Here is a 12,470-nt window from a genome sequence, read left to right as displayed (position 1 = left end):
GGTAAAATGGAGTTTACATATAGAGTGGTAAAATTGTGTACTGAAATGGAACTTTAATATTAAACTCTTCCTCAATGCTATCCATACTGCTTTCACTTAGGCTTAATATTCACAGGATGATTGGGTTTTTTGACTTTACTAAACTTTAAAATGGATGAGCAATACATATGCATCAGCTAGCTTGAATGATTGTCATTGTGTTTATGGAACTAGCTTGCCTCTGCTTTAAAGTAATTACATGCTGATTTTTTTGAAAGGCAGATTTCCAGTAACGACGATGCTGTATGTGCAGAACAGAGGTGTATTTAGAATACTCTTGATCTGAGCTGTAGTAATCAAATCAGAATTGAAAGAATGGATATTGTAACATAACTTTGTAGTTAAAAGCTTAGGCTATAGATTGATATGAATATAGTTTACTCTATTTTCTGAGTATTATGTTCTTCCTGTAGACATCACTGGGTGTTTCTGGACTATAGCCTTATACCTACCATCTTTATGGTGATGTGTCATTTGAGAGAGGTTATTTCAGTGGTTCAGTATTTTGGTTGCAGTGATGATTTGAAAAAATAATTAACAGAAATGTGTAAGAGGAGTAACTTAGTCTGCACATTCCACCTTGTGGCTACTTCTACTTAATTATACTTTCCTCTTGAAGCACTCTTGGAAAAGGGACTCATGTTGTTTTAGTACCTTACATTTCGGTTCCTACAGCCTGGAATAATTTTGCTATTTGAAAAGAATTTGTAGCATTCTACTGCAACCCAAAAACATGCACTATGAATATTATTGCATTCTTTGGATTCAAATGGAGCTGAGTAAGGATTTCGAGTTGCAATGATGCTTGAGATTTAAATTAGAAAAAAATTAATTTGGGACTTGGTACATAGAAGAACTTGGAAGCTGATTTCTTTATATTGTGTAAAGAAATACACATTATACAAAAAACTTAACATTTTCTTCTTAATGAATCTATGGTTTAATTTGTGTATGTCTGAAGAGTTGAGAATTTTGAGAGTTTTACTCTTTGTCTATGTGATTGCTTCCTTTGCATCTTTTGTAAAAAGAGGTTACATTTTGACCTTAAGAAAAAAGTTACGTCATGCAGATTTTGTTAATTTAAATTAATTTTAGGTTTAGCTCTGCTTTGTGCTTTCTGAAAAGGCACTGATTACTTTAGCTCAAATAAAAATAGCATTTTGTATTTTTGTATGAGGCTGTTGATGACCATTTGACTACAATACTGTTGCATTCTCTGGCAGACTATGTGTCTGCTTATGGGGAACAGAGAAACAACCTTCACCGAAAGAAAAGCTCAGTTCTTATAGGACTGCTAACCACTTTCTGTAGTTAGAGAAATATGGTCAATATTAAGAAGTGTTAATGGAATGCAGTAATGCATTTCTAGTTAAAATACAAACTGAAGTATTCAATCCCTGATGCCAGTTATTCAGGAGTTGTTTTATTATTTTAAATCCACTTTTAGCCTAAGTAGTTTCCTAATATAATGCTCCCTATGCATGGGGGCAGATGGGAGGAATGGACAAGTAAAGATACTCACTAAGAAAAGGAGCTCTAAGTCACTGTTACAGGTGCTGTGCACTTTCTGTTTAGGCAGATTTTTTGAGTTCAGTTTCTCAGTGGCTCGAGATTCAGCTAGGGAAAGCTTTTGTGGATGTAAGTCTGGTTTTCCCATTAGGGGGTTGACACATGGGAGGTAAGAATGTGTTTGTAGCATGTGTTTCAGTAATTACTAGCATCCTGGAAGAAAAATACAAGTTAACAAATTTATTGGAGCTGTGCTTTTTGTTTAATTGTTCAGATGAACAAAGATTCCCTAGCTTAAATATTTGCAGTACAAAAGCAGACATGTAGACTTCTTTGTAAAAGATCAAAGAGGTAGCATCAGTTTTCAAATCAAGCAGTGACGTAGGATTGACAAGTATAGTTATATGTAAATGTTATTTAAGTGAAAAATTTCATTCCAGTTTGTTACACACATACAAGTTACCATCTTTTAATATGTTAATTTGTAAATATATTTAGCTGACGTGGAAGATTAGGTGGAAGGCAATAGTAATTGTCAAATGTAGATGTCATCCTTTTGTAAAACATGGGTGTTTCAAATGCTGCTGTACCTTAAACAGGAACGAGGCCCTCACCCACTGAAATGCCACACAACTGCTCTGAGAAGAACTTCTGCATTCCTGTAACTTATGTGTTGTTTGGAACAGAAAATGAACTACACTGATATAATTCAGGCCTTCTAACCTGTCTGAACTGAAAAAAATATAAAGGGAAGTCTAAAATGGATTGAGTAAGACTAGAAGGTTGCGTGTTTGATCAGAGCTATACAAGATGCTGACTTTTGTAAATCTTCAGCTGTGGGCATTTCCACCTCTCAAGACAACTTGTTCAGATATTCGGTCACTCTTACTAAGAAGAATTGTCTTCTCTCATCCTTCATCTGAATGTTTTGTTGTTGTTTCATTGTAACTATTGACTCTTGCCTCTTCACAGTGTACACCTGAGAAGAGTCTGGCTCCACCTCCTCTATGAGCTCCTTTTCAGTTGTGAAAGATGTAATTAGATCTCCTCCCAGGAATCTTTCTTTCTGGGCAACACAAATTCAGTTCTCTCAGCCTTTCACGTTGTACACTCTGGTTAGAGCTCCATTGCTATTTCTGGTTGGTAGCTCTTTCTCATGCTGCTGGTCCTGCTCTTCCAGATTCATCATGGTGTGTTGAATAGTGAGGAGTTTCTGTTTCTTGCAGCCTGCTGGCTCCTGCTGGAAAGCTTTGCTAATGCAGCAATACTATGTGTTATGTGTAGGCCAAATACTTTTTCTGCAGAATTGAACAAAGTGAAGTGAAACTATTGATGATGTACTGGGCAGAAACTGAAGCTTTGCTAGTGAAGAGGTATCCAAGGATTCTCTGCTGCAGTGCTGGACCTGTTAATTGGGACCTGTGTGCTTGTCTTTCCTCAGCTAGTTTACTGCAACCTAAGATTGAGGAGGAAAGAGTACAGATGGTCTGTCACCTGAAAAGAGTGGCCAGCAAACACGTGGGGAGAAATCACAGATGTTCACTCCTGAGTCATCAAGTGTAAGAAGGAAAATTATTGAAACTAAGAGTTACTGGATGGCTACTATTGGACTGCTCCAAAAAAACAATAAGAAACTTCTCCCCAGCTCTGCTTTCTCCTTGAAATGTTGGATATTAAATAAAAATAAACCAAAGAAAATAAATATTCAAACTGTCTTATGTCAGGTTAGCTTTATAAACAGTGCTAATGGCATCTTTGCAGCAGGATGTCCAAGAAGGAGAAACATTACAGCAGACTTATTAAATTTCATGCTGGATTTTTTCTGGTCTGCTAGACATCTGGGCTCAAGTACAAAGTCTTGTATTCTGTATAGGAAAGAACTATATTAGATTTCTGAAAACTGGCTCACTGCATCATATATCTAAAATTGCCTGCTTTTACTCTAAATTGGTTATATCATACTTGCTTGATCTGGAAATTGCAACAACTCTTGAACTTGCAGCGTTCTTAACTGAACATTCCCCTTCTTGGCTGCTCCTTGTATTCAACTCTGACAAGAAACATGTTGATTGGAAACTAACTTTAATGAGTGAGCACTTTCTGTAAATTTCTTTTTTATTGTGCTGTGATAAACAATCCAATAAAGTCCAACTAGTAGCCTTAATAGGATGGATCAAGCTTTCAGGAGTGTCACCTGTTTTTGCCTTGAAAGATGATTGCAGATACCCAACTGGTTAGTTCTGGAGGCTCTGCTGCTGCATTTAAGGGGCTGAAGGGCTTTGGAGGAGCAGAAATTAGCTAATACGAGTGTAAAGTATTAAATCTGTTTATTTAGATGTATTGAAAGATTCTTTGCTTGTAGGTTAACAGAATACAGTGATTTTGTATTTAATCCCTATGGTTTTGTTCTCCTCTTCATTTGAAATAGAAAAGGCTTTCTAAATATCACTGTAATTGTGCTATTGTAACAAGTAATTGTACTGTACAATTACCACTGTAATTGTAGTGAGCTTCTATGGTGAATGTGTAAAGGTGATTCCAGTACACAGCTACCAAAATGTTTGAAGAGGGAATAGCATAAGAAGAAATGAAGACATTAATGAATGAGAACATCAGTGAATTAGTGACACTTGCTAGACACATTGGCTAAAGACTACTCACCTAATAATCTTTCCACAGGCTTTGTGTTTTGAATTTATTTTCTTCTGTATGCTTTTCATTTTTTAAAAATCTAATTATGAACTATACCATTCTTAAAGTGTTAACAAATAAGAGACTTGCTCACAAATGCCTTTCTAGACCAATACTGACTGGATGACCTTTGGAATTTTTTGCTGCTTTTAGGAAGAGCTTGAGGTCTCAGTGTAAGGATGAGGAAACTGGCCTGCGTACATGTTGTCCCATGATGGCCATGCTCTTTGCATTATCTTTTGAGTGTTTTCTTTGTTAAATCTAGAAATGTCTTGAAGAAAGTATTTTTCCATTATGATCCAAAATGCATTAGGACTTGACAAATACATTTGGTGCATTGACCTAAAACAAGGTTTCCATTGATGGCTGTGCTGTCTTTCCTTCTCTATTAGCAACCTCATTTCCCAGGATGCTTTATAAAAACATCCAGATGAGAGACAGCTGAGTTGTCTGTGTGGAAGCATGCATCCTGGGGTATGAAGAGAGATTAGCAAATCTCCCTAATCTGGGTCGTGTCAAAATGTGAACTTATTTATGAGTACAGACTGACTCAGTATTCATTCTGAGGGCTAGTTTCTGTGGGTGTTTTAATGATTATAACCACTGATGTGAAACCCATGATAGCTGCAATAATGAGCAGGTGACATCAGCACTGTTTGAAGTCTTTAGTGGAAGTGAAAAAAATCGCAGTGGAGCACGAATGAGGAAAGCTCAGATTTAAAAAGCAGAACAAAACTACACATTGTTCTTCAATTCTTGTTATTCTTAGTTTTTTATTGAAAGAATATAAAAATGTGGAGTTTATAGATCAGGACCACTCATGAAAGTTGGTGATATGCTTTTCTTCCACAGTGACTTTAACTGGGACAAATCATGGTATCATGACAGTATCTGTGGGTGTTGACACAGGTGTCAGTGCTGATCCTTGAAAGCTTGTTAATTCCCTTGAGTGGAGATCTAGCCTGTATATAGTGTATATAGTAAACGTCCCCCCGGGCATCTAAAATGCAGCTCTGCTTTAAAACCTAACGTTGTGGCTGGCTGAAGGTTTAAGAGCAGGCTGCCTAAAAGATCTGGTGTAAATTGCTGTTGCTGGTGAAATGAAATATTTCAGTGTTTCTGCTTATACTCAGAATTTTTCAAAAATAAACCCAGCTATATCTTTACAAAACAGGCACATTCCTTGGTCATTTGTGTCTGTGTATATATATTACCGATGAAATTAAGCATTTTTCATTGGCTGGCTTTGCTGGGTTTTTTTAATATATCTGTAAAACAAGGAGCAGGATTTCAGTCTCATTTTTGACATCAGCAGTACCCTTTTGTTCTCTGTGCCTTTCCTTTTCCTTTTCCTTTTCCTTTTCCTTTTCCTTTTCCTTTTCCTTTTCCTTTTCCTTTTCCTTTTCCTTTTCCTTTTCCTTTTCCTTTTCCTTTTCCTTTTCCTTTTCCTTTTCCTTTTCCTTTTCCTTTTCCTTTTCCTTTTCCTTTTCCTTTTCCTTTTCCTTTTCCTTTTCTTTCCTGTTTGTTTCTTTTTTGTGTGTTTGTTTTTCTTTTCTTTGACTTGTAGCTCAAATCAAAGTCATCAGTTTCCAAACTATTGAAATGTTTCAGTTTTCATCTGATTTAGTGTTCTAGGGACCAGTGTCTGTATGGTCCCTTGTGACAGAACAATCAACATGCCTTTTAGTTTTCCATGAATTGAAAACAAGAATTCTGTATTCTGAGATACTTGCAGAAAATGAGTCTAGCCATGCCTAACTTCTGGTGATAAAGAATATAAGGGGAGGAGGGTTTGATTTTTAACTTACAGTTTGAGTACCTGCAAAAGTCTTACAGTATTTTTCGAAGGCAAATATTAGACATTTATTTGCTTGTTTCCAGGTACATGCTGGGCCTGTCAGCTGTTCCAGCAATTATACAGTTTCTTGGATTCCTGTTTCTACCTGAAAGTCCCCGCTGGCTCATTCAGAAAGGGCAGACTCAGAGAGCACGGAGAATTCTGTCTCAAATGCGTGGCAACCAGGCAATTGATGAGGAGTATGACAGTATCAAAAACAACATCGAAGAAGAAGAAAAAGAAGTTGGAGCAGGTATGCTGAATGCTTGTTTACCTCTCTGCCTATCAATGAAGAGATAAAAATTGGAATCACTGTTGAAGTTGTAGGCTTGGTGTCTCCTTTTTCTTGTCTGATTTGCTGTTTCAAATAATTCGTATACTTACAGCTTAAAAAATTAACAGGTGTTTCCATGATTCTACAGTTGCAAATTCTGATTTCTAAAGTGATGAAAAAGTAAAGTTGTATGATATTCTAGGTTTATACCACCTATGTTTATGTGAGAATATGCTCAAAAATTTACTCAGTTTCAGAACACACATCTTGAAGAGTGGAAATAAATAAAATGAAGTTTCGTTTCTTTTGTCAGAAGAAAAAGCCAAACAGATATTAGGAAGGTCAGAAGGCATTTTACATGCCTGAATTATCCAGAATCCCTATCCTGGCTGAATGTATTATAGACAAGCAGCCCCTGGAAAGATTTGTAAGACTTGGCATTTAATATAGAGATTAATTTTCAGTAAAGGCAGCTTCTGAAAATTATTTTCTGCCCTCAAGAGAATAAGGCATCTAAATAAAATCCTTTTTTTACTCTATTGTATCCTTATGCCATAATTAGTCAAAACTTAATCTATATACATATGTTTGTACTTACAAAGAAAGATTACCATTCTATTGACTTTCTGTCTCCTGTGTATTTTCCCTTTGCTTTGTGCTGAAAGTGTTATCATGGGAATCTCAACTAAGGGTCTTAAGTAAGGCTCATCTTAATCCTTGCTTCCTTAATAATGATAGGAAAATACTGTAACTTCTTAGAGCTGATAGAAAAAAAAAAAGGAAGTTATTTTACGTCTGTCTAAGTTGAGATTCAGCGCCTTATAATACCTAACCTCACTGCCTCATTGGGTTTGGTTTTGTGCCTTACAATTAATAATTAGGTAGCTGGAAAAAGTTATTTGCCATTAGAGAAGGTGTTTTCAAAATACTGATCACCACTGTGAAGTACAGCTGGATTGTTTTTCTCCCTTTTTTATTTTATTTTTTTAGGCTTTGGATGCTTTTTTCTTGTTCTTCATTTTGGGAGAGGGGAACAAAATATTTTGAAGTTAATTTGATAAAAAGTTGAAGTGGATATTCATACATCAGCTTGGGCTTAAGAGTCCTGTGCTGAGGTTGTTGATCCTAATTAGGGATTTGGCTATTTGATTCCTTGGAGAGCTACTTACTATCCACTATCAAAGTTTTTATTCTTTGCAGAAATAAAAGGAACCGGTGTTTGACCCATCCACTCATATTTTTATTCACTGGGCTATAGGGTATGACCTTGTTTGTCTTAAATCTTGGCCAGTGCTGCTGTTTCACTGTGTATATAAGTGAAATGCTGTGCTGTAAAGCTGCAGGAGGACTCCAGCTGAGTTGTTAAATCAGTCCTCTCTGTGTTTGCAGCTTAGACTGGCACCCTAATTATGAGGTTTTTAGCTTTCTGGGGTGTGCTGGTCTTATTTCCCTACACACACACTCCCCAACCCTTAACTTACTGTGTTCCTTGAGTTTAATTAAATCAAGCACATTCCTAGGAGGAGTCTCTGTGATTTCTTCTCAGGTAATCTACAGCTTCAGCGTTGTCACCAAAGGGCATTAAAAAATGATGGTAGTTAGAAGTATAAACTGTCCCACTTGTTACAAGTGCTTAGCAAATAGGCATTAGGTAGTTACAGGAACTCTCATTTTTTATTATAACTTGGTAATAATTACACCTCATCCCATTTAACCCAAAGACTTTGTTGTTGAGACAAGATATGTTGCATGTTAGCATCAAAACATACTTTTTTTTTTTGTTACTTTTCTGTGATTTACAGGTGGAACTTACAAGTATTACTAAATTGTAATTAATGAGGAGTTGTCTGGATCTTCAGTATTGAATTTGGCATGCAGAGTGCAAGAGGAACTTACTATTCATTATTTTGTTCCCAGTTATTCAAGTATTGACTACTCAAATGTGTGCTTCTGGGAAGACTTCTTACTTCATTTTGCTATGTATATATTTTTTTGCCATTTCTTTGATATATTCCCTTAGAGCTTCTTATTCTTATTTCTCCTACTTGTGGCAGACAGTGTTTTAAAACACTAGTTAATAGTGATGGTAGTAGTTCCTATCAGATTCCATGGTCATCGTTCCAGGTTTTATGAAAAGCTTTAATGATCCTAAACTGACTGTGTATGTGGCATTAAATGGGTGAAAATTTCATAGATTGAAAATATGTCCATCTTACTTTTAGATAATTATGTCTTTCCTTTTCTTGAAAAAGAACAGGTGTTCTTTTTCATTAATTGATACATGAGCATCTTTGCCAGTTTTGTAGGGTGTTGTTCTCTTAAGTGAAAAGAAGCCTGTATTTGCCTTCTTCTCTTCCAGGGAGTAACAGAACATAGGGATAACATATTCTTAAGCCTCACACTAAAAACAGTGGCTTTTGTAACTGTTTCATCAACTATTCTTGTAATGGAAATAAGGAATCACTTAATCTGTGTTAAGATACTTTCTTTAAGATTTGGCTGTAATGTCTGTCATAAAACCAGAAAAGTTCATTTTCTGTGTGGTCATCAAGCACATTCTGTCTTGAAAATGATAAAAATGCCTTCAGCAACAGATTTCTGTTTCAGAAGTATTCTGTTCCACGTGGGATACCTCTTAAGCAAATGATTCATGTTTCTTTATCCTTTCCAATACATTCTGCCAAGTCACTGCTGCTGATACTGTTTAGTATGCTTATATGTTAGCATTTTCAGATTGGTATCAGGAAAAGGATCTCCTTTTGACAAATACTTTCCCCATGACTGGTCATGCAAATGACATTTTTTTTCTGGCAGTCATGAATACTGCTTTTGCATGCTCTGTTCTCTACTAGTGTGACTTGGTGTTGTGACCTTGCATTTTGAGAAGGAAAAGGGAGGGCATGGCATTCTGTGGGAATATTACAAGACAGTTCCATTTAATCATCTTTTATCATCATCTCCCTCTCAGATGTTGGGGCTGTAGTACGAAAGGGAGCTGGTGGTAGGCAAATCAAGGATAGAAGGAGTAATGAAGAGGATGTTACAGAGAAGAGAGCTCCCCAAGAATTGTGGAAGCAGTGGTTTATAGGCAAGTGGCCTTTGCTTCAAATACTCTGGATCTTGCCAGTTTCCCGGTGCTTGGGCTCAGGCTCTGAAGCCTTGGAGGAGCAAAAAGTGGAGAGAATGGTTAGAAGGGGTTTGCAGCCAAGGGAAGGATCAAAGACATTGCTAAGAGGGAGTTCTGGAGTGACTTCTTAGCAACACGTCTGACTTGTCCTGCTGCTGAATTGTAGGTTTTAGTACAGTTAAGGCAGAGGTCTATACTGCACCTTAGTTAAAAACAGGCAAGTCATAGCAATGCAGGTAAGCAGTGGCACAGTGGCTTAATACACAGCAGGTGGAGATGAAGTAACTTGTGCTCCTAAGTGAATTAGAAAGGGATTTGCAGTGCTCATTCTGGAGCAAGCACTGTGGAGTGACAGTAAAGGAAGGTATCTAGCACATCTTTTGTAGAAGTCTTACAGAATGGCAGTGTAGTGGACTTTCCAGTGGACTGGAAAGAAGTCATTGTCACACCCAACAGAAACATTTTAAATAGACCATTAATTTCCCATATGTTTGACTATACTCCAGTGTTCAAAGCAAATCACAGAAAAGTATCAGTTTGCACTATCATTCTGTGTGAAAGCATCTGCAAACGTGAAATCAGAAGTGATGAGTATTACTAACTTAACATCTTGATGAAATGAACGTCATTTGCATTAAGACTAGACATTTATTTTTGTGTTAGATGAAGGATGTATAACCTTGCATCATAATTATACTAGGAGAACTGTGTCATCTCCCCCAACCCTATTTACCCAACCATGTTTCACATCCAACCATGTGAATTAGGGTTGAGACTCTTGGCTTTACCCTCTATGCCTTTGAACCTTTAAATTTTACTGTCTGTTCTTATGCATGTATATGTGTAAACTTCTGATCATGAAGACATCTTTTTTCCATGTTATGCTTAGTAATTCTGGCTATGTAAAACTATTGAGGCTCAGTGGTGCATGGAACCATGCTGTGTCTGTGAAATTCACTGAATGATTTAGAAAATTAATTATTACACTGTAGTTACATTTAACCTACCATTACCAGAATGTTATGCAATGGACACTGGTTCTAAATCAGACATTTTCTTATGTTATTATGATTATTCTTTATATGTTCTTTGTAATAGCTTAGCTTTTTTGTGTGAGACCAAGAAAAATATGTCTCTACCATGCTTTCTCTCCTGTAGGCTTGTCTCACTTAATTTGCTAATTTTCTATTGGATCAGTGAATCAGTCTTCTTTTATAGATTTTGTATTATCTTGTTGGGAATGTATAATATAAAGGTAAAATCACCTCATTACCATGAGGTTTCTGCTCATAACTTTACCCAACTGTCAGTTAAAATAGAATATTATTAGGTAGGAGGTCTGGACCTTCAGTCCTTCCTTATTCCAGTATATTTCCATTTCTTCTTAAGTAATATTTTAACTTGTTCGTATTCCTGGCTATGCCTTTGGATGGAATTATTTGACGTGCATCTTTCTAGAGATTTACTGGAAGCTTTCAGTATTTTAATTCCTAATCAGAATTCTCCCCTTACTTCTGAGAGTCGTTTCTATCCTAGGGTATACCTGGTGTTAAAAAAGGTACAGATATGCTTATCAGACATCAGCTGGGATCTTATTTAATGAAACTTAGTAACACTGAGATGTACTATGAGGACTGTGCAGAAAACTCAGAATCATTCCACTTCCAGGCACTCAGATCCTTATTTGAAGTGAACTTCTCTCAGGTAATTAAGTGGCTGTTGTAACCATGAAATTGTATGGAAGTATTTGGATTAAAAGGAAACAAAGTAGTTTGGCTAAGGATTTGTTGAGGAAACCCACAAATCTATTATGGCTGGTAGTAACTGTAGCCTGAAATTCTTGCTTGTGGCAATACCAAATGTAAGGGTCAGTTTCAGGTGGGCTTTGCCTTTGGATTTTGTGGAAAGTGTTGCCAATGAAAGAGATGCTTGAAAGATATGTCTCCATTTCTTTTTTGTGTTTTAACTATTTGATATATAGAATTTTTTCTTCATCTGTTCCCTTTAGAATAAAAAGTCTTCCTGCGTATGTCTCCATTGGATTTGTTTTGAGTTGAACACAACAAAAAAGCACTCCTCTGGGTAATTAAAAGTTCATGCAATTCAGGCAAATAAACCATGGACCATTTCATGACCATTTGGTCTTGAAAAAGTATGCTTACTCAGTTCAGTGGACAATCAGGTAACAAGAGCTTTCTACAAAACTTGGGAAGGGCTATTGAAAGTATTAATTACTGTCTTAAGCAATTAATAGATATGAGATTTTCTGGTTCTTTTTTTAACTCTAAAGTGCTTTTTAAAACTGTGACTTATTCTCAGAGGTATGACTTTTGAGAAATATAGTCTACAAAGAGCAACTATTGTTTTTCTTCCTTGCATAGAAATATGACTACTATATTTTTAAAGTTATAGTTTATTTCTGTTATTTTACAGTTCTGCTTTACCTTTAGTTTGCTCACCCGAGTTTGGGAATGTCTGTATACTTTAGGAATCCTGGTATTAGTGTATTTACCTGGCAGGGTGTTTTAAGCTGGCCTTAGTTCTGGGGCTTTTGGCCAAAATCAGTCCCTCATCTTTCACCATATTTTTCAGTGTGCTGACATAAATTGATTGTTTACCTGGAAATGGTGGTTAATTGCCTGTCTGAAGATCCTTTTGGGCAGACTGCTTCAGATGTATGTTTTATGTATGTTTTAGAACTAACTTCATGTAAGTATAGGGAAGCACTGTAAGGCAGGAGAGTTTGATCTGGTTTTGTTTCTTTTCCCTGCTTCAGATTCACTACGCAGCTTCTGGAATTCAAATTAACTTTCTATTGACAGTGTTGACAAAGCTATGCATTAGTTCACAGCTTCTGAAGCCTACAGAGAATTTGAGCTACAAGTCTGAAAAAAAAAAATAAAATTAAGAAGACATGATCTCTTATCAGTTCAAAAATAAATTTATGCATAATAGTTTTGTTTTAAGCCAAATAACATTACTCACAGTTTGAA

The 12,470-nt window shown here is 36.3% G+C and overlaps 1 protein-coding gene across 2 annotated transcripts in view; it reads left to right on the top strand.

The window, feature by feature from the left end:
* SLC2A13 (solute carrier family 2 member 13) overlaps positions 1 to 12,470 on the top strand; it is a 149,890-nt gene that overhangs the window by 31,028 nt on the left and 106,392 nt on the right. For both annotated transcript variants that reach the window (XM_071733897.1, XM_071733896.1), the window contains exon 3: positions 6,121 to 6,329. In XM_071733897.1, coding sequence (XP_071589998.1) covers positions 6,121 to 6,329 — 209 coding nt within the window. The remainder of the gene's footprint in view (positions 1 to 6,120; positions 6,330 to 12,470) is intronic.

The sequence above is a fragment of the Heliangelus exortis genome, chromosome 1 (genome assembly GCF_036169615.1).
Source record: "Heliangelus exortis chromosome 1, bHelExo1.hap1, whole genome shotgun sequence".
NCBI lineage: Eukaryota > Metazoa > Chordata > Aves > Apodiformes > Trochilidae > Heliangelus > Heliangelus exortis.
The sequence above is the reverse complement of the archived record's forward strand: the minus strand, read 5'-3'. Positions and strand labels throughout refer to the sequence as shown.